Genomic DNA, 21,867 nt, shown 5'->3' on the forward strand with positions numbered 1-21,867 from the left:
GGTCTGGCAGTCTGTAGCAGACACCAACTACATCATCACCTCTGTTGCTTCCAGCTCTACGCTTAACCCAAAGACACTCACCTGGTTTTTCTCCCTCCTTATACTGGAGCTCTGAGCAATCATAATGCTCCCTCACAGAGTACAACTCCTCCTCCTTTTCTCCCTGCCTGTCCTTCCTAAACAGTTTATACCCTTCCATGACCGTGCTCCAGTTATGTGAATCATCCCACCAGGTCTCGGTTATTCCAACCACCTCATACTCCTTTGACTGTCCCAAGGCCTCTGGTTTCTCCTGTTTGTTTCCCAGGCTTCTTGCATTCGTGTACAAGCACCATAGGGAAGTGGCTGCTTGGCCCACTTTCTCCTCATCACCTAGGAATCCTACTTTGTTGTACCCTACTCCTTCCCCGCTTACCTCAGGGGTCATGTCACCATCCCCTGATGGACCTAGTTTAAAGCCCTCCTCGCTAGGTTTGCAAGCCTGCCCTCAAAGATGCTCTTTCCTCTCTTCATCCCATCTCTTCCCAGCAGTCCTTGTTCCTGAAACCGGATCCCATGGTCACAGAAACCAAATCCTCTACTACACCACCTACGCAGTCACGCATTTACCTCGGCGATTTGATGATCCCTACCTGGACCCCTTCCTTCCACAGGTTCCCTGCCTGCCTGCCATGCCCGCACAAGCTGCTCAGAGTGGCTGGCTGCTGGAGCCAGCGTGTTTATCCACAGCATGCTCCTTGGGAAGAGGGAGTGTCTCTGCGCCCTGCTTCCACCCCCAGCGCCATCTGTTTAGCCTCCCATTGGCTGCAAGGGCAGCGCTTGCAGGTGCAGGCAGCATGTGGAGACCGGCTGCTCCTCATCGCTCAAGGGCGGCGCCATACAGACACACATTGACCCCAGCGGCTGGCCTCTCTAAGCAGCGTGTGGGGCTGTGGTAGCCAAGGAGCCTGCCCAGTAAGTGCCTCCCAGCAAGAGCCTACACCAGGACTCCAACCCATTGCCCCAGATCACAGCCCCGCTCCTGTACCCCCGCCCCAGGTTCTGAACCCAAACTCACTTCTGCACCCCAGTCCCTACCCAGAGCTCCCTCCCATACCCAGCCTGTCGCAGACCCTGTACCCTGCCCATCAACACTGCGGAAGAGTGCAGCCCGCGACCACGTACCAAATTCTTAGAATAGTAACAGAGAGGGAGCCATGTTCAAACAATGGAGATGGAGAACTTGGTCTGCCCCATGAAAGCTCATTACCTAATACGTTATTTTGTTATCCTTTTAAGTGCTACAGATTCTTCAGGCAGCCTCCATTGAAAATTATTGGTTCCCCCCATCCAGCCCCACCAGCGTGACCTGTCTCTTTCTAATTGGGGACAGGGGAAAGAAGGACCAAAAACCTAAAATAACTGCAACCTGATGGCAACCCAAATCCCGTTCTAAATACAGTATAGGATGAGTCCACCCCCTAATACACATTGTGACCTGTCTGAGCCATGTGAAACGGGTCCTTAAAATCCTTTCTGAATTTCTTCCTCTGTCTGTCACTTTGTTCTTCTTATGTAATGCTCAGTCCTGGCCTTTACAGCGAGGTGGAGAGAAGCAAGTAACCAGTCCGGACGTTGCTGACTGTAGTTTGCGTATCCAGTGATCCCACGTTCACAGCATTATGATTAAAGTCCTTCTCTTCATGTCAGGGCCCATGTGTTTTTTCCTTCCAATAGTATTATTATTTTCATCCTGTCTAAGCTTTGCTCCTGTTCCTTTTTGCCTTGCCAGCTTGTGAGTGCGATTCCCGTGGAATCCAGACACCGCAGTGCAATCGCTCCACAGGGCTGTGTGTCTGTAAGGAGGGTGTTGAGGGACCCCGCTGCGACAAGTGCACCCGCGGTTACTCCGGCATCTTCCCTGACTGCTCACCATGTCACCAGTGTTTTGCTCTGTGGGACGTCATCATCGGTGAACTGACCAATAGGACACAGAGGTTCCTGGAGAGAGCAAAAATTCTCAAGATCAGTGGGGTCAGTGGCCCTTACCAGCAAACTATCAATGCTGTGGAAGAGAAACTGAATGAAATTAAAAGTATCCTGGCTCAAAATCCAGCTGCTGAGCCCCTTAAAAACATTGGAAACCTCTTTGAGGAAGCAGGGTGAGTACAGTACATGTTGTGTGACTATTTACAGCTCAGCTGGGGCTTGATCCTCCAGTGTGCTGAGCACCTTTGGCATGCCGATGGGAGTTGAGAGCGCTGATTGTCTAGCAGCAGTGGGCCTGCAATGCTCTAAGTCTGATTCTGATGCAAGGATGGGGAACCTTTTTTGGGTTGAGGCCACTGATCCATGGAAAAATCAGTCGGGCACCACACAAGTGAGAAACAAAAAAAAAAACCAAAAAAAAACAAAACAAAAAGTCTCTGACATGCTACCCAACTGAAAAATAAAAAGGACACTCCCTTCCGTTACCCTCACACACCAGCCCCAGAGCTAATCGGTGCAGACAAGCAGATTTTGTGAGTGCCCCCTAGGCTTGTGGGGCCAAAATGAGGGTTTATTTTGGGGGTGGAGCTTGTCAAGAAACAGGCTTGGAATGTGGTCTGTGTGGGAGGGAGGGGCCAGGAATGGGCTCGGGGTGGATGATCTGGGTAGGAGTGGGGGGCAGGAGCTGGCTGAAGGTAGGAGTCGGGGGTGGGGGGGGCGGCATTTACCCAGCACTGCTCCCTGGGGGCACCCTTGGCTGCGTGTCCTCTGCCACTCCCAGGCACTGTCGTCTGCTACTCTGATTGGCCATAGTCACAGCCACTAAGAATGGTGGAGGAGAGGCCTCTCCAGGCAGCGCTGCGCTGCTGTTCTCTGAGCTGGTGGGAGGGAGCAAGTGGCGGCAGCAGCACACAGACACGTTTCCTGCCCCTGCCAGTCAGGGCCCATGAGCTGGATCAAGCCCTGGCTTGCCTGACTTGACCTGCAGTCTCACGACCCCGAGCCTCAGGGATTGGATCCAGACCAGCCACAGTCCGGTTCTAGATCAGGGCCTGGGATTCCCCACCCCTTTTTCCTACTGAGAGCAAAGAAAATGCATCTGTAAACCAGTACTGTCAGGATCTTTGAAAGGGGCGGGGCTGTGCTTGTATTTTGTCCGTCTGCCAGCAATTAGCATGGAGCCAGTCCTGTTTATTCCTTGTGATTCCCCCAAGTCAAAGGACAAGTACAGCTATTGTGTGAGAGAATGCAGGCCAGAGATTGAGTTCTTGGGATTTGGTTTTATAGCCATCTAGATAGTGATGCAGACCTCTTCCTAATCTAAAAAACAAAACATTGTCAACAGAAAAATGCCAGTGTTGCAGCACTGGTTGCCTCCATTTCATGAAGTGTAAGCAGCAGAACTCCTGTATTCCTTGTATTTAAAAAGGAAGCAGAGAAGGGTAGGTGAGCCCTTGTGAAACCTAGGAAGGTTAAGCACAAACTAGCTTTGCTATTACTGACTGAAATAATTCAAAGCAGTTAATGGAACGTGAGACTTTTCCAAGCATCTTAAAATGTTCCCATGCAAACCAAAAGTTGGGGGCTTGAAGGCCCTTAATGAGATTTCAGTTAAGGATTTCTAGCTGCTCTCCAGTTCCATTAAGTTGTCTCCCTGTAGAGTTGTACTGGAGTGTAGATTCCAAGAGAGGTGGGACAGGCAGAGAACTACAACTGCTGTGCAGGAGTGGTGGCTGTGGGAATAACTGAAACAATATGTAATGAGTGGGCTTGGTGCATGTGCTCATATCCCTGTTTAGTGCCCTGCCCCAGTGATGAGGGTTCTGAGCCAAAGCCTAGTGAGGTCGGTTAAGTCTTTCCATTAGTTAAGGTCTTACGGCAGCCTACTACTTAGAGCTGGATGCTTTTTGATGCCGGAGGTTGCAAGTCCAAGTGCCATTGATGACCGTGTACCTATGTCAGTGAACTATGGCTGCAGTAGCATCTCTGGTTCTACTTTACTAGGCCTCACACCTTTTTGTTGGAGGAAAGAGCCAAGGTTGCTCGCCTTCATCTCTTTTGCTGCAGGTGGGAAATTTTTTCCCACCTCCACCCTGAAGAGGCCATTGGCAACAGGGGCTCTTTATAAAGTAGTTAAAAGAATCTATTGTGTTCAAAGAATTGTTTTTTCTTTCCTGACATTCAGTTGTTGCAATTAAAAAAAAAAATGCATTTGTGGCTGTGTGGGACGTGAAGGAAATTATGTATGGATCATAGTAGTTGACACTCTGACCTGTGCAGTTGCCATGGTTCAAGAGCATTACACCATTGTTCTGGAATCTGGCTCTGGCTAATCTTACACAAAGCAGCTGTTTTCTGAGCAATTGGGTGCTTTGAGTGTATAAATGTACTGTAGATTAAAAAGTAGTTTTTGTGATAAAGAAAACAAAAACCGTATTCTAGGACAGCAAGTTGTTACCAATTGCTTACAGCACCGATTGCGGAGGGGTGGCGGGAGTTTAACTACTGTACATCTTTGTTTCTTTATAAAAAATTTTCCAAGGTGAATAATTTTTTTTCTTTGAATAAATGTAGGTTCTGTGCTTTGCTTGTAGGAAGCTAACCGCAGGCATTACAGAAAAGATGGCTGAAATAGAAGACAAGCTTTCAGTGATAGCGTTAAAAAGCAATAACACGGACACGCACCTGAGGGCCCTGGAGACCGATGCAGAGAGCTTAGACCGCGTTGTGAAAGAACTTGCAGAACAACTTGAGTTTATAAAAATCTCTGATATCCGGGGTGAGATGCCTCATGGGGGAAAGGAAAAAAGCCAAGGCAGCAAATGTTTATATAATGTGTGCTTTAGAATACCAGGTCAATCTTCTAAACAGTAATAAAATGTGGTTTTGTGAGTGCAGCTTCCTTCTAAGCCTTGGCAGAGTTGCTAATCTGCCTCTGTTTTTGTGTGCATTGAAAAACTAGCTCAGAATCTTCGGGAGCAAAGTCATCTTTAAACCATTTAATGCGTAGAAGTCATAGACCAGTCAAAAGAGGCCATGTGGCAACATTAAGCCCAGTGGTATATTTCTATTTTGTTACATAACGTGATTAAGACAAATACAAATGTCTGAAGATACTTTGGCTCACGTTTCATTTGAGTAGATTACTAAATTTCTGTGCAAAAGGTCACGAGCCTGTGTGAATAAGATTGTCACAAAGGGCCAGATTCTACCACCCATACTCTTTGCGTGCACTATGTATATTCCACTCACGCAAAGACTTCATGATGTGTAGTCCTTGTGCTGGCCCATTGCTGCTGCGTGAATTGCACCTACTCACCAAAGCAGTTCCATAGACCCAGTGGGTCACAGAAGTAAATAAGATCTATAAAACTAGGGCCAGGTCTTCCTTTGCTTCCAGTGACCACAGGATCAGAGCCTTAATCTGGAAGAATTTTCATTTTTTTCAATATTAGTCAGATTCTCTTGACAATTGAAATTAAACAGCAGGACCATCAACAGGAGGGTTATTTCATGGATACCACAACTTGCTCCATAAATGGTTCAAGCATATTAACCTTAATAATATTTGTATAGCTTTGTATTCAGTGTGATAGAGGAATGGCCTTACATAATTTTGTCATCCACTAGAGTCCCTGTAACATTGTTTGTACTGTACATTCAGCAGTGAGGGTGAATAGCTGAACAGTTGGATCTAACTTCTGTAGGAGCCTTGGACAGTATCACCAAGTATTTCCAGATGTCCCTGGAGGCAGAAGAGAGGGTCAATGCCACTACTGTTCATCCTGATAGCCTTGTGGAGCTGTCAGCCCAGACACGGCAGGAAGTGGAAGACTTAATCAGTGAGCGAGAGGCCCAGTTCAAGGTGAAACAAGAGGAGCAGTCGCGCCTTCTGGATGAACTGGCTGGGAAACTGCAGAGTCTGGATCTTTCTGATGTGGCTGAGAAGGTATGCGGTTAAGATTTCTTTGGGTGTAGAACCCGCAGGAGAATGTCCGTGGTGCTGTTGAAGTGACAGGCAGGAAGGCGGGCAGTGTACAACTGTACAAAGCCTGAAACTTTGTTGAAGTGGTTTTTGCTTTTGGAAAAATGCTTTTTTGGTGTACTGAGAGAGCTTGTGAACTGGAACTGTGTTTGAGACTCTCAGATCACAAGGGAGGGCAGTAACTTCCAAACACCACTTGCTCCACCCTTTCCATTTCCAACCCCCCTCCCTGCCCATACCCTGTTGTTCCTTTGTTTCCTCCCATGACCCAACTCCACCAGTCACTTGCAGCCACAAAGAACTATCCGACTCGATTGAGAACACTAGTTTTTGTGACCATGAGCCCCAAAAGATACAAAGACTATACCTATCTCATAGAGGTGGAGGGGACCTGGGGAGATCATCTAGTCCGGTCCCCTACCCTCTTGGCAGGACCACGCACCATCGCTGACATCTATTTGCCCCTGAACCCTAAGTGGCCTCCTCAAGGATTGAGCTCACAACTGTGGGTTTAGCAGGCTTACACTCCAACCACTGAGCTATCCCTCTGCCTGCTCCACAATGCCCCTGCAACACTCTTCATCCACCAGCTTCTTCCCCAGCCCTCACTGTTGGTGATTTAATGGTTTGGATGTACATGAATTTTCACTGGGTGCATCTCTTCTCTTTTGGTATGTATTGTCTTACAGTTGTGTAGTGTTTAGCTAATTTTGTCCATGGGGATGTCATTCATCTAGCTTAGAGCTGAACAGTCCTAATCTGGTGGAGAGCTGTCCCGTACAGTAGGACTGGGGCAAAGTGTGCGCACGTGCACGGGGGGGAGGGCATATGACACTCACTCACTCACTCACTCTCCACTGCCATGGGCAGGAGAGGCAAGGAGTCAGAGCTTCTGCGTGGCTGGAATGAACCAGGGAGGGGTGAGGAAAGGTAGAAAGCACAGCACTGGGCCTGATGCTGCAGCAGGGGTTAGTCCCCACCATACCAGCAGTGGGAGGGGGGAGGAGAAAGCAGAGCGACATTGGCCTGGCTCACTCTGCTCTCCCAGGGTGTTGCTTGGGAAGGGGGCATGACTGCCCCCGTGCTCACTGGCCAGAAGCGGAGCAATGCAGCCAGCAGCTGCTGGTGAGTGTGTAGGGGTGGAGGAAGAGAGGGGTGGTTCAACTCCTGCTACTGGCACCAGACCTCCTGTTAGTTCCCCCAGGCAGCCTTTGTGGGGGTGGATAAAGAGCAGGGAAGAGGCAGGGAGAGGGTATCACTGGGGGAGGAAGAGGGCAAAGCAGGGCCGGAGGGAGGTTGTCCCAGCCCTCCCTCAGGCGACCGGTGGCTTGGGGCGAAGGGCGATCACGTGGCCAGTACTGCACCTGAGTAGGACACGGAGCCAGATGTTGGTTTGTCAAGTGAAAATGACACAAGGAGCCTGGATGCAGGGGGGTGGGGGAAGATGTGCCACTGGTCACTTCAGGCATGCTGGAGTTTTCTGACATGTTAGACAACAGGTCTGCACCAGCCTGGAAGATTGACCCACTCAGTAGAAAGGCAAAAAATTGACTTCTCGGGATGGTGGTCGACCCCTGTACTCCTCGTGAGATGCAAGGAGTAAGGGAGGTTGGCAGGAGAAACTCTCCTGTCGACCTTCCCCAGTATAGACAGTCAAGTTAGCTGAGCACAGAGGTCGATTTTTAGCTACACAATTGCCATAGCTAGAATTGTGCATCTGTGTTTGACTTTTAGTCTAGTGCAGAGGTAGCCTGGGAGGAAGCAGACCTTTTACTGAGCTCTTTTGTCAAAATGACACTTAGGCTGCGTCTACACGTGCACGCTACTTCGAAGTAGCGGCAGTAACTTCGAAATAGCGCCCGTCACGTCTACACGTGTTGGGCGCTATTTCGAAGTTGAAATCGACGTTAGGCGGCGAGACGTCGAAGTCGCTAACCCCATGAGCGGATGGGAATAGCGCCCTACTTCGACGTTCAACATCGAAGTAGGGACGTGTAGACGATCCGCGTCCCGCAACATCGAAATAGCGGGGTCCTCCATGGCGGCCATCAGCTGGGGGGTTGACAGATACTCTCTCTCCAGCCCTTGCGGGGCTCTGTGGTAACCGTGGGCAGCAGCCCTTAGCCCAGGGCTTCTGGCTGCTGCTGCTGCAGCTGGGGGTCCGTGCTGCATATACAGGGTCTGCAACTAGTTGTTGGCTCTGTGTATCTTGCACTGTTTAATGAAAGTGTGTCTGGGAGGGGCCCTTTAAGGGAGCGACTTGCTGTTGAGTCCGCCCCGTGACGCTGTCTGCAGCTGTGCCTGGCTCCCTTATTTCGATGTGTGCTACTGTGCCGTGTAGACGTTCCCTCGCTGTGCCTATTTCGATGTTGGGCTGAGCAACGTCGAAGTTGAACATCGACGTTGCCAGCCCTGGAGGACGTGTAGACGTTATTCATCGAAATAGCCTATTTCGATGTCGCAACATCGAAATAAGCTATTTCGAAGTTGGGTGCACGTGTAGACGTAGCCTTAGACACTTAGCCTGATGCTCATCCTGCGTGACTGGGAGCCTGAGGTTAATCCTGAGGGAGGGTGGGTTTTTCCTGCACTGAAGTAAATCAGCTGAAGTTGAAATATGATTCAGTCTGTAAATATGATGGAGAGGGCATGTCTGTTAACTGATGTGGTGAGGAGTGTCAGTGAGTTACAGTATAATTTTTCTAAAGATTGCATTGTCCCTCTCTTCCCTCCCCTCCTCTTTTTAGCAGCTGTTGCCTAACATAACACAAGGAAGGAATTTTAATTGGGAACCCATCCCTCACACTCCTATGTCTCAGGTCCATTGGCACTGAAATTCTTCTATCAAGGTTGTAGGCAGTGTCATTAGTAACTGGGAGCCTTAAAAAAGGCAAAAAAATAGGATGCTGCGCTTTCTCAAGCGGTGATTCTCAGCCAGGAGTATTTGTGCCCCTGGGATACACAAGAGGTCTTCTGGGGTATATCAACTCATGTAAATATTTGCCTTCTTTTGTAACAGGCCATATAAAAGCACTAGCAAAGTCAGTACAAACTAAACTTTCATACAGCCAATGACTTGTTTATACAGCTCTATATGCTGAAATGTAAGTGCAGTTTATATTCTAATTGATTTGTAATTGTATGGTAAGAACGCAAATGTAAGCACGTTTTCTGTAGAAGTCTGCTTTTTGTATTTTTATGTCAGATTTGTGTAAGCAAGTAGTTTTTAAGTTGAGGTGAAATTTGGGGTACGTAAGACAAATTAGACTCCTAAAGGGAAGACAGAAGTCTGGAAAGGTTGAGAGATGCTTTCCTACAGAATAGTGAATGGTGTGCCAAACATCAGGGAAGGGAAGAGGCTAAGGCTGCTTTTTAGAGAAAGGAACATATAAAATTAATCTGGTGCAGCTTCATGTAACTTAACTAGGGGGTTGCCTGAAAAATGTTTGTGAGTGTCCTCCTTCTTTCCACCCCCAACCATACATACCCACCCCCAAAAGGAAAACTCTTCCCAACCTTCCATCTTACTAAACATCTTTAAATGATTTCATTTATTGTCCACACTCTGGTAGTTCATGAATAGAGCTGGTTAAAATTTTTCTGATCAAATGTATTTGTTAGAAAATGCTGTTTCATCAAAATCAAACTTTCCAGTGGAGCATGTTGGTTATTTTTGTTCAAACATTCATTTTGAGAAAAAAAAGCTTTTTGATAGTCACACTGGAACACTCCTGGGTAGGTGGCTGGGTGTGTGTGTTTTGAGAGGGTTTCTAAAACAACTTTTTGAAACTTGATGTAAAACTGTTTAAAAGTCAAATTCATGTCAAATCATTTTGCTCTTAACAAAGCGTTTTGTGGAGATAGACCCAAAATGACCTGTTTTTGGAAAACTTCATTTGAGAAAATATCAAAATATTTTTGGACTTCTTCCAATCCAGAGCAAATTTTTGAAGTGTTACAGTTTCCTTGAGACTAAATTTGAGTTTCAGCAAGCTCAGTCCATGGGCTTGCCTTCTTCCCTCTCCATTCTTAACACAAGTTGGAGGGAAGCTTTCCCTTGAAAGAACCAGGCTTTGCCGATTTGATATCATTCAGTAAGACTGCGAGGTGGGTACTTCCATTAAAATCCTAAGATGTTTGTGCCTGGAAGGCTGCATGTTTGAGGGGAACTTTCCCTTGTCTATCCCTGTGCCCTATAACAAATTTCATAATGATACAGGTGTTGGTTTTGATGCTGTGGTACACCAGCTACAGCTACCATTTGTTTCTCAGGTGTTCTCCTGAGATTTCACTGCCAGGAACACAGGTACCATGAAAAGTTTCACATGTCATCAAAAACCTCCTGGTCTACCCCCCATACCCAGCTCTCCCAAAAGGCAATTAAGCGCTACTATTTCTTGCCTTTCTGTTTGCAGACATGTGGAACTCCCTCCGGGGCTTCCTGTGCTGACTCAGAGTGTGGTGGTCTGAGCTGCCGAACAGAGGAAGGAGAAAAGAAATGCGGAGGACCAGGCTGTGAGGGGCTGGTTACTGTGGCTCACAATGCCTGGCAGAAAGCCATGGATTTTGACAGAGACGTACTCAATGCATTGGCAGAAGTTGAAGAGCTCTCTAAAATGGTAATTCTTGCCAAGTGGAATACTAATTATGAATTTAAAATGACAGAAATTCCCCCAGCCAGGATATGATACAAAACTGCTCAATGAGCAGAATGTTTTGCCCTTAGACATTTGTTTTAAAATGTTTCTTTTTGATTCCGTAACTTCACCAGCACTATGATTTTTTTAAAGAGACTCATAAAGTGAACTTGTTTAAATTAAAATTCCATGTGTAATCCATAAGCATTAGTCTGAGTTGCTTAAAGCAACATTGGTGGTGTGGATTTGAGCATGTTTTAAAAGCATTCTGTGGGTTTTCTGAAGCGGGGTGGAGTGGGGAGACATCCCCATGCTATTTTAGACTCTAAATATCAATTGCCTTTTCGGAATTATGTTTGGTTTGCCAAATGGACCTTATGGTCCTAGAAAGTTTGAAACCAGGCCAATTCTTTTTATTTCCCATAGGTTTCTGAGGCGCAACAGAGAGCAGATGAAGCAAAACAAAATGCCCAGGAAGTTTTGCTCAAAACCAATGCTACAAAAGAGCAAGTAGACAGAAGCAATGAAGAGCTGAGAAACCTTATTAAGCAGATCAGGGAATTTCTGATGCGTAAGGATGATCTTTCCCACAGTTGACATTACTGATTTTATCTTTGTTACGATATGATTCTAGTAGTGTATATTTAGAGGCCTTTGTAAAGTTAGGATGTTGTAAATTTTTGTAACATTTACAGATGCAGAGTACAGATTGAACCATTCTAATCTGGCACCCTCAGGACCTAACCAGTGTCAGCACAGAACACTGAGAGCTAGAACTGGTGGCTGTAAACACACTTTATGGGGAAACTTGGCCACACCATGGATAAGTGGTCATCCAGCCAAGTAAAATCACGCCAGATTATGGATGTTGCCAGATGAAAGTGCCAGACTAAAGATGTTCAACCTGTAGTAGATTCTTCCAACTCTGCACGTGCTACTGATAACATTTTTTCTCTGGGTGGTTGCATAATCTCGTTTTAAAATCCTTTCTGGATGCTATAATTTCAATGAGTCTTGTCTTGACCACACATTTAAGATTTTTATAAGCAGTTTTCAGCTTTATATGCAAAAGGCTAGGTTACCCATAGAGATTGACAGTTAATACTTTGCACAGGGCTGTGGAAAAAAAGCACACTGGTAAGGAAGAGAAAATCCCCTCTCAAGCTTTTCATTTTCCATCATGGCTGGAACTAACAGACTTTGCCTTCTCCTCTGCACCAGTGCTGTTTGGTGGTGAAGTGGGGTGGTTTAAAAGCAACTAGGAGACTTTCATGCTACTCCCATTAATTTCAAAGGACCTATAGCTTAAATATCTTCTTCAATCAGTTTACATCATTAGCTGTGCTAACTTGTGATGGAGCAGGAAATTCTTTGGGCAATGGAGGACAGTCTCTGTAAGTCAGCAGTTGGATGTTTTCTTATGTGCTCACAGTGATGTTCAGCCCTGTGTAGGCACAGGAACAAATGTTTAGATATATGTAACAGCACATGTGATAGGACTTCGTGTACCCTCAACTTTGCTTAGACCCCAGTTCCTGAGAGCCATAAATTGCTCTTTTGACATTGATTCAAGCATTTTGCATGGCCCTCTTACACTTTAGAAATCTGTGACTGTGCACCAAAGGAATGACCCTCGTTTCTGTTCAGTTGATACTATTCTGTAGTGCACTAGTATCTAGCATTCATAGCTCTCCACAGAGCACTCCAAATTCATTCCTGTTGAACTCCTGTGTACTTCAATGGAACGCTTGGTCTGTTATCAATTGCAGCTCCCAAGGAGGCTGTCAAATTCTCTTCTGTCGTTGGAGAAATGAGGGGTAGACGCCTGAGCTTGCCCGGAGCCATGCGGGAAGTCCATGTTAGGAACTCCATGCTTCTGACTCCCAAAGTGTGCTCTAGCCACTGAGGAGTGAAAAGTAGCCCTCCACAGCAGCTGAAATGGGACTTAACCAGAGCTATATGCTCTGGTGGTATTCTGCATGGCATGTGTTTTACCCTAGGCTCACCACCTACTTCCTATGTATGTTCTGCAAATCACAGAGGTGGTGTGTGGTTTCCCATTGCTGGTTGTCAGTTTCTTGCTTTTAAGGAGCATAATGACAAATGTCAGTAGTGTATATGACATTGGCCTGGATGGCCTGTTAATGCACTCCGAATTGTGCACTTACCTGTTACATTTGTGCCATCTTAGAGGATAGTGCCGATTTGGATAGCATTGAGGCAGTTGCAAATGAAGTGTTGAACATGGAGATGCCAAGTAGCCCCCAGCAACTACAGACCCTGACAGAAGATATCCGTGAGCGCGTGGAAAGCCTTTCTGATGTAGAGGTTATCTTACAGCAAAGTGCTGGAGACATTGCCAGAGCTGAGATGCTACTAAATGAAGCAAATAAAGCAAGGTAACATGTATTGTGCTGTTCTGTCTCAGTTGTCCTTTGAAATCAGCGAGTTTGAACCAGGCTATTGATTTCATTCAAAAATGTTACAAAAACGTAGTAATCTGTATTCGCCCTCAAATCATCCCAAAAGGAAACATTTTAATGTCATTTTTTGTTGTGAATTGGGCTCCACAGCAAAAGTGCAACAGATGTTAAAGTCACTGCGGATATGGTGAAAGCAGCACTGGAGGAAGCTGAAAAGGCCCAGAATGCAGCCGAAAAGGCCATCAAACAAGCTGATGAAGACATCAGAGGAACACAAGACCTACTTACCTCAGTAAGTCCTAACTATATTTAAAAAATACTCCAGTGTACCTAGTTTGATGCTAGGCAATTGCTTTAGCTAAAAGAAGAGGAGCTCTTGAAACAGCAAACTTCTGTGCATTGAGAAAAACAGAGTTTCCTTCTCACGTCTAGTGCCACTAGAGTCAATTGGTGTTTTGTCACCAATTTCAGAGGCTGCAGCAATAGTGCTGAGAATGAACTGGGATGTGCTTTTCCAACTCAGCAGATGACGTCAGATCCCCAGGAAATCCTACAACCCAGGTGCTGAACCATCTGGTAGCTGAGCCTGGCAGCCAGTTCTCCCACCCATGCAAAAGACTTTGGCAGTACAATATGAGAATGCTTTATTGAAACATTCATGAGTTTGTGTTTGCCAAATGATACCCTTGCAGAGCCCCATATGTATGAAGTGTGACCAGTTTGGAAGATGTTTATGTGAAGGATTGATTCATTATTAGTAATAGTGTCCAAGTGTGCTTGCTTGAGGCTTTACAAATAACAAGGAGGATCCTTTCTCAGCATAGAATAAGGCCCTAAAACACTTGCACTGTGCAATGTAGTTGTGTTTTAAATAGGTTACATGATACTGGTGGTTGCAATGAGATGGCCATTAAACTCACAGCCCAGCAAGTACCTTCAACACTATTAGTGGGCTTTTATGCAAATGAAATATCTTTTCATTAGAATTTCTTTCATTCAAGTTTGAAGACTTTTTCCCATTTCATCAAGTCCCGTTCATAAAGAACCAATTCACAGAGCAGAGTGGTAGCCATGTCAGTCTGCAGCCACAAAAATGAGAAGTCTTGTGGTGCTTTATAGACTAACAGATTTTTTAGAGCATAAGCTTTCATGGGCAAAGACCCACATGCATTCATCTGACAAAGTGGGTCTTTGCCCACGAAAGCTTATGCTTCACAGTGTCTGTTAGTCTATAAGGTGCCATGTGACTTCTCATTGAGTTCACAGACCATCATTGACAAGGTGTAAAGCACTGAAGTCTGACAGTATGATTAAGGGGCTGGAGCACAAGACCTATGAGGATAGGCTGAGGGATTTGGGCTTGTTTAGTTTACAAAAGAAAAGAGGGTGATTTAATAGCAGCCTTCAACTTCCTGAAGGGGAGCTCTAAAGAGGAGGGTGAGAAATCGTTCTCAGTGGTTTCAGATGGCAGAACAAGGACTAATGGTCTGAAGTTGAAGAGGGAGAGGTGTAGGTTAGATATTAGGAAAAACTACTTCACTGGGAGGGTGGTGAGGCATTGGAATGCATTGTCTAGAGAGTTGGTGCATTCTCCATCCCTCGAGATTTTTAAATCCCAGCTTGACAAGGTCCTGGCTGGGATGACTTAGTAGGGGTTGATCCTGCTTGAAGCAGGGGGCTGGACTAGATGACCTGCTGAGGTCCCATCCAGCCCTGTGATTCTATGAGTCTAGTATCAATATGGTTCATTAGGTTCCTAATCTCCCCCACACTTGTTTATCCATGGCTGACAGCATAACTGACACATCAGTGCTTGCTTTCTATCTATATGGACAATAACAGAGCGACATGAGTTTCATTAATGCCTTTCACATTTTCAAATCAGGAAAAATTTTTGCCCTCTGAGTGATGCCTGATGTGTTAACCACGTATTTCACATGAACTTACAACTAACTGAAGCCAAAGACTGCAGATGTCTTGACGACATCTTACACTGGGATGCATCTCCTCCCCAGCTTTGGAGCATTGTGTGTGGGCCAGGAATGCTCACAGGAATCAGTGAAACTCTGTCCTTACCAATTACAAGCACACGAGAGCCCCAGGCTTGCATTCTTAGATGTTCAAAAAGTTAATGATTTCAACCAGCTTGTGTTGCACAAGGAATGAAAGTTGTTTTTTTGGTTTTTTTTTTTTTTTTTTTTTTTTTACAGTTTCATAAGGTACACATTTAATGACATACAACCTAGTTCACTTTCAAAATTGATTCCCCTCTTATCACTTTACTTGAATTGTAATTTGTCTGAAACTCTTCACATGTGTGTCCTGTTGTATTGGCTGGTATTTGAGCTGCACAATGCCAGTTTGATAAGACTTTGGAGAAAGATATTTTTAAACAGTTCAAAACTTTTCTGCAGAAAGCTAATTTCAGACATCACCACATGCATTTGTTGGGGTAAAGACTTAAACTTTTCTTTCATTCTTGGTTAGATTGAATCTGAAAATGCAGCATCTGAAGAAACCTTAAACAATGCCACCCTACGTCTCACTGAGCTAGAGAAGAGCGTGGAAGACCTTAGGCAAAAGGCTGCTACAAATTCGGAGAACATTGGAGAGACTGAAAAAACCATTGCTTCTGCGAAACAAATGGCTGAGAAAGTTAAAGAGGTGAGACATGCCTTCCAGCTGACTTCCCCAAAAACTCAACCCATGGGAGCTAGATTTGTGACAAGAGTATTTCAGTGCTACTGCCACTTTATTCATTGTCCTGTCATGCTTGGGCACCAGGTGTGAGCGAGCTAGCTGCCCAGGAGTATCAGTGGCATTGTACAGTGGACTAGGTCAGATTTGTTCTTCCCGGTTCATTTACTAGCAAGGTGATGCTGGGTCCATTTACCAATACATGAAATAATTTCTATGTGCTTTGGCCTCGACCTACATAGCAGAAAAAGCCTGCCCACCTCCAGTTCCTGCGTGAGCAGAAGCTGTTGGTCATGGAGCCATGCACAATCTCCATATGCTGATGGACTAAGTGTAGGGTTACAAATTGGTAAATCTCAGTTCTACGCTCAACTGCTACTGACTTTCACCTTGGGTACCACTTCCCTGTGCCTCAGTTTCACCATCTATAAAATGGATTTAAATACTGTTTTCTTACTTTCCGTGAAGTGTCTTTGGGTCTGTGACTGAGTCGGTATGGGAAGTGCAATATATTATGCAGCTGTCAAACAAGATACTTATAATTTGGCACTTGAAAGAGAATTCCCCTATTGTTCAGTCACTGGAGAAGGCTCCATTTCTCACAGTAATGCAGCCAGCTTCCTCCTCTACTTAGCGTTTGGAGAGAAGTTATCTGAAGTATCAAATATTCTGCAAATACACCAGTGTCTTTCTAAATCAGATCTGTATGGGGTCTCTCCCCCAAAGTCTAATTCCTTTAAGAAGGATTCTGCCTTATTTCAGCCTTCAAACAATGGAGAGCAAAAGCTCCCTGTCAAGGAAGTTTCACTGCTCCAATATGCTATCTACAATAATGGCCTCTGTCTCAAAAGAGCCTTCCCTCTTTCAAAAGAACTAACCTTTTAAGCAGGACTACTAGGTTCAAACAAGGGGCTGCATGGGAGGAGGAAAGACAGAAGAGAATGATTGCAGATGTTATGCTGCTCCTGCTGCTGGTGAGTTTTCAGGATTCTATCTACAGACCAGATTGTCTGGTGCCTGGATTGCAGAGAGAAAGGGAGGGAGGGAGCTGCCTTTGCCAGCTCTACAGTTGAGGGGGGCTTCCTCCCTGCCAGGCATATTCACAAACTTGAAGGAGAGTTCTGCTCACCATGGGCTGACTGCAAAAAAATGAAGTGCAGCTGAGAAACTAGTCTTGTAGTTTTCTGCAACATCTGGGAAGTGCTTGTCACCTCATGGTCAATAGAGGTGAAGTAATACTAGTTCAAGATCTGTTAATGATAGCTGAAGACTGACTATAGATAAGGTAACAAGGTGCCCTATTTTCATCTGCCTCCTATCTGGCAACTGGAAACAATACAAGCAATGCCATCAGTCACTTTTATACCCAATCAGCACTTCCAGCAGTAATGGCTGTAGTCCTCCTTAAATGGGAAAGTTGTGTGGGATTTGCTCTCCCTGGTCATGAATTCTGTGCTGAATTCTATACAGCGTGGCTGTCTACACTAGCAAGCTCTTTTTCGAAAAATTTTTTGAAAGAAGGGGTCTCTTTCAAAAGAGCCCACGGGGCCTCTACATACAAAAAGCGTTCTTTTGAAAGTAAATGGAAAGAACGTGGTGCGCCTTTCGAAATCCCTCTTCCTCTCCCCTTGCAGGAACAGCGTACCCTTTTGAAAGAGAACAAATGTAGATGCTCCACTGGGCCCTTCTTTCAAAAGAACAGTCTTTGTTTTCAATCCCTGGCCCATTCGTTTGAAAGAGTGGGGACTGTGTGAACCCTCTTTCAAAAGAACGGATCCCTCTTTTGATCCACCTTGTTGTGCGTGTATGTGGACGCACCCTTTCAAAAGAGACTTCTAGTGTAGGCAAAGCCTTCATGAAAATTTAGATATTGAAACTGTGACCAGCACATAGTTAGAAAAGGTGGATGATCGCTGCAAGTCTCTGCCCCTGGCCGGCATTAAACATAAATGTGAACGCTACTGGTAAGGAAGGGGGAGGCTACTAAAGGAAGAGCTGAATATTGTGATAACTAAGCCAAGAGCTGCAATAAAAAAAATGCTAGAACACACAGTGTTATCAAGTCTTTAATTCCTGCATTCTCTCAATGCCGCAGCAGCAGGTTTGACCATCTATTCCCAAAACATGTTTGCAGCAGCAGGTTTCAGGCCCTCTGTTCCATGGGAGACATGTTTGCTTTGCCTAGTTTTGTGCAATAACCCCACCTTGTGTTGTGAATCTGAACTGCAGGAACTTGATGGTGAACTCGGTGCCAAATATAAAACAGTTGAAAACCTAATTGCCAAGAAAACAGAAGAGTCTGCTGATGCCAGGAAGAAAGCTGGAATGCTGCAAAATGAAGCTAAATCCTTGTTAGCTCAAGCCAACAGCAAACTCCAGCTGCTCAAGGGTGAGATTTCTTGCATGAGAAGAGGGTTTCCTTGCAGATTTGGAAGTAATGTTCCAAGTTGCAGAATGAACTGGGCTAATCTTCAGGCGCAGGAGGTAGAAAATAAACTTTTAACTAATTACACTAATTGCTGGAGGTTCACACGTTTGTGTGTCGTATATGGAATACTTTTAATTCAAATTATTCAATATACTTTACACTGCAGAGATCAGTTCACTCCAGTACGGTGCACCCGCTTCTGGGGAGACATGCAATAACTGTTCAATAGCATATAACACTGCATAGCTGTTCAGGAAAGAAAATGAAGATTGTATCTTTAGAACATAATTTATCCTGGCTAACATACCTCAAGTACCAAGGCCCTCTGAAGGATTAAAAGCGGTGATTTCCTGCAGCGCCTTAGGCCAGGGTGACACTAAATGGTGGAATTAAGATATGCAGTTCCACTCCGTTAATTATGTAGCTGAAGTCGACGTACCTTAATTGGAGCTTTTGTACCATCTCCACTGCGGGAGGTCCATGGGACCAAACACTCACATTGACTTCTTACTCCTCAAAAAGAACAGGAGGACCAATGCCAACCGGGGCACTCAGAGTTCAGCTGGGCAGGTCCCTACCAGACACCCTAAATCAAGCTCCAAAACATCGACTACAGTAATGTTGATCTTCTGCTTAGTGAAGACGTGCCCTTAGTCTTGGGTATCTCCCATCCAAGCACTGTTAATCTAATAAGATCTGTCATGATTGTAACCCAGAGTGATAGTTGCTTTTTGGAAAACCAAAGTTAACGCAGTGGAGCAGCTTCAGAATTCCACATTTAGGGCTGTACAGAAAAAGAGGAGGGAAGCTCTCATTTTACCACCTGGCAGCAAAGCGAGCTGTCCCTCTACTGTTGCCAGACATGGGAAAGCTGCACTCACCACTACCCCGACTCTTCCATACACTGCCCCTTATTTGAAATAACCCATTGAATAGTCTGACCATAACTGAGACCACACACATCCTTTTGAGTCTGTATTTCTTTGTAGACTCTCAGCCATTTTTACAACATGAATTAAAGGACACAGATGTCTGTTTTCATTTAGAGGCAGGTACTTCCTCCCTGTTGTTTCCATAGTATTATGATACCTGATGTCAGGCCCAGTTTTGTATTTTATCTAATCTCAGGCTTTCTACCTCAGCTTTAAATTAATATGTTAAATACAAGTATGACACCACACTCTCCTTATTGCATATGTTAGTGTTTAAAAACAGCCAATAGTCACCTGATAGTTTTGTTTTTTCCCCCACAGATTTGGAAAGCACATACGAGAACAATCAGAAAGTCTTGGAGGACAAAGCCAAACAGTTGGTGGAGTTAGAAGAGACAGTGCGTTCCCTCTTACAGGCAATCAGCCAGAAAGTTGCAGTATATAGCACCTGCTTGTAACTAGGAGGGAAACAGTCTGGACCCAGTAGAACCTGGGAGGGTGTTACAAATATTAAGTTTGATAAACTAGCTCTTAGTGACATCACACTAAGACCTGGTAACCTTGAAAGATTTTTTTTTTAAAGTTACAAAACCAAAGAGTACTTTTTTCCTTACATTGAAAATAAAAATATAGTACTTTTGTACCACTGTATGTGTCCAGTATGATTCATTAACTTCATTGTTACTGTCACTTGCTGGAATAGTAAATCATTTATTTCTTCAGCTTTTGCAAATCGTATTTAACCCACATAGAGACTTGTCGTAATAAAATCTTAGCTCCAAAAGGTGGGTGTTTAACAAGTAAATTTTGACTAAGAGGGCTCCATTTTGTGAAATACAAAGCATGGCTATGTCTAGATTGCTGAGAATTGTCAGCAGAAGATCTGCAAATTGTACAAGGCATTTATGTATCTTGCCAACAGTTCTGTCAGGAGAGGCTTTTCTGATATTGGGTCAGTGCCTCAAAAGGAAACCTAAGCTGCTGTCCCATGTGCCTATTTTCCTAAGTCCAAGACAGAACTATATTTTGAGGTGGGACACAAAAAAAAAAAGTGGCCCTTGCAATCATCCTTAGGCCAAAGCCAAGGCCATTTGAAGCCCAGTCCAAATCTCCCCCCACCCCCCTTCATTTGAGGAACCATCTATCCTGCAATGTCTGGGTTGAGGTCACCACAGATCACTGGGTTCTGAGTACAGTAGAGGTGAGAGTCTATTCACTTTTTGCCCTACCACACCCCATCTTGCCCACCCCCCTTCAGTGACCTTTCTCACAAGCAGTTTCTTGTTTAGGAGGTTCAATTGCTCCTCACTAGAGAAGGTTCCTTAGGAGTTATGGGGCTGTGGTTCCTATTCCCAATGCTTCCTCCCCCTAATGAGAAGGGTGGGCTCAGGCCCATTCTGGACCAGAAAAACCTCAACATCTTCATAAGAAGGTTGAAGTTTCATATGGTCTCCCTGGCCATCATACCCTCCCTCAACCCACAGAACAAAGCATGCTGCCAGAGGATGTTGTTGAGACCAGGACTTGAGGGTTCAAAAAAATGACGGGTTAGATATATTCACGGCAATTAGCTAGAATGTGTAGGAATGGTGTCCTAGTCTGTCTGTCAGAGGCTGGAAATGGATGGCAGGAGCACTTCCTCTGGGGCACAGGGTACTAAGAGAGGTGGACCTTTGTTCTGATCCAGTATGGCCATTCTTATTGGAATGTATAGGAACAACACCTGTCAGAGAACAAGTTACAGAAGATAGATAACTGTTTCAAAGCAGACTGCAACAGTCTCAAAGATGTGGAAACAGTTTTACAGCAGAGGGTGCGACACAAAGGTTGTGAGGGCTGCAACCTCATTTGCTCTCCAGGGATGAGGTTGCTGGAACTAGGGGCCCAGAGGCACTTCAGGAGCTTATGGGACCTGCACCACAGCATCCCTCTGCTGCTGAGGCATGGGGATCAGGTGCTTGTCCCAGGAGGCATTCCTTCTGGGGAAAGGGCAAATGTGTAGGCCCCAACCCTGCCGTTCAGTAAGCACCAGGCAGGACAGTGTGAAATAAGTGTCCATACAGCAGCCCCCTGGCAGGTGGGCACAGAGCTTATTTTACCAGGGCCTGGGACACTAATCCACCCCATCAGAGATCTATGGCTGGCCCCATCACTTCATTTTTACAAGTCCTAAAGGAGGACAAAACATGGCCCTCCCACAAGCAGCTGGCTCCCTGTGAACCCCATGGGAGAGAAGTTTCTTAAGCTGTTCCTGCTCCCAGCAAAATCCTACAGCTCCCATTAAACAGTTTCCAGAAACTGTTTGCAAGCCAGGCAATATGTGACTAACCTTCCCTCTGGCCCCATGCTCAGAGAATTCAGTTCAATATGCATGGCTCCTGCAGTTGCACTGCAGAGGCATGGAAGACAGGGACCCTAGCCCAGGAACCAGATGGACTGTTAGCTGAAAACTCTGCCCAGGTATGTATCTCCAGGTCAGAGCCTGCCTCTGGCACCCAGCCCCTCTCCCCAACCCAAATCCTGTGCACCCCTAGACCCTCTACCCCTTTCCATACCTTTTCTTAGTCACACACCCCTCCCAGACCTTGCACCCAAATCCCTACACCTCCTACACCCCTCCAGGTCAGACTCCTCTCCTGCTTCTCCCCCTGCCCCTTTCTGGACCCCCTCCTGCACCCCCCAATCCCCTGCCGCAACTAACAGCTTCTTGCACTCAAGCCCTTTCCCAGCTCTATCCCCATCCCTTACCACAAGCATGCCTCTGCACCAAAACTCCATCCTGGACCCTCACATCTCC

At 45.6% G+C, this 21,867-nt stretch overlaps 1 protein-coding gene across 1 annotated transcript in view; it reads left to right on the top strand.

The window, feature by feature from the left end:
- LAMB1 (laminin subunit beta 1) overlaps window positions 1-21,572 on the top strand; it is an 87,324-nt gene extending 65,752 nt beyond the window's left edge. The window contains exons 24-33 of the mRNA XM_075016352.1: window positions 1,772-2,141; window positions 4,563-4,747; window positions 5,676-5,917; window positions 10,369-10,572; window positions 11,017-11,161; window positions 12,782-12,989; window positions 13,164-13,305; window positions 15,501-15,677; window positions 17,940-18,099; window positions 19,392-21,572. Coding sequence (XP_074872453.1) covers window positions 1,772-2,141; window positions 4,563-4,747; window positions 5,676-5,917; window positions 10,369-10,572; window positions 11,017-11,161; window positions 12,782-12,989; window positions 13,164-13,305; window positions 15,501-15,677; window positions 17,940-18,099; window positions 19,392-19,528 — 1,970 coding nt within the window. The 3' untranslated portion in view covers window positions 19,529-21,572. The remainder of the gene's footprint in view (window positions 1-1,771; window positions 2,142-4,562; window positions 4,748-5,675; window positions 5,918-10,368; window positions 10,573-11,016; window positions 11,162-12,781; window positions 12,990-13,163; window positions 13,306-15,500; window positions 15,678-17,939; window positions 18,100-19,391) is intronic.
- The last annotated feature ends 295 nt before the right edge of the window (window positions 21,573-21,867 follow it).

The sequence above is a fragment of the Carettochelys insculpta genome, chromosome 1 (genome assembly GCF_033958435.1).
Source record: "Carettochelys insculpta isolate YL-2023 chromosome 1, ASM3395843v1, whole genome shotgun sequence".
Lineage (NCBI taxonomy): Eukaryota > Metazoa > Chordata > Testudines > Carettochelyidae > Carettochelys > Carettochelys insculpta.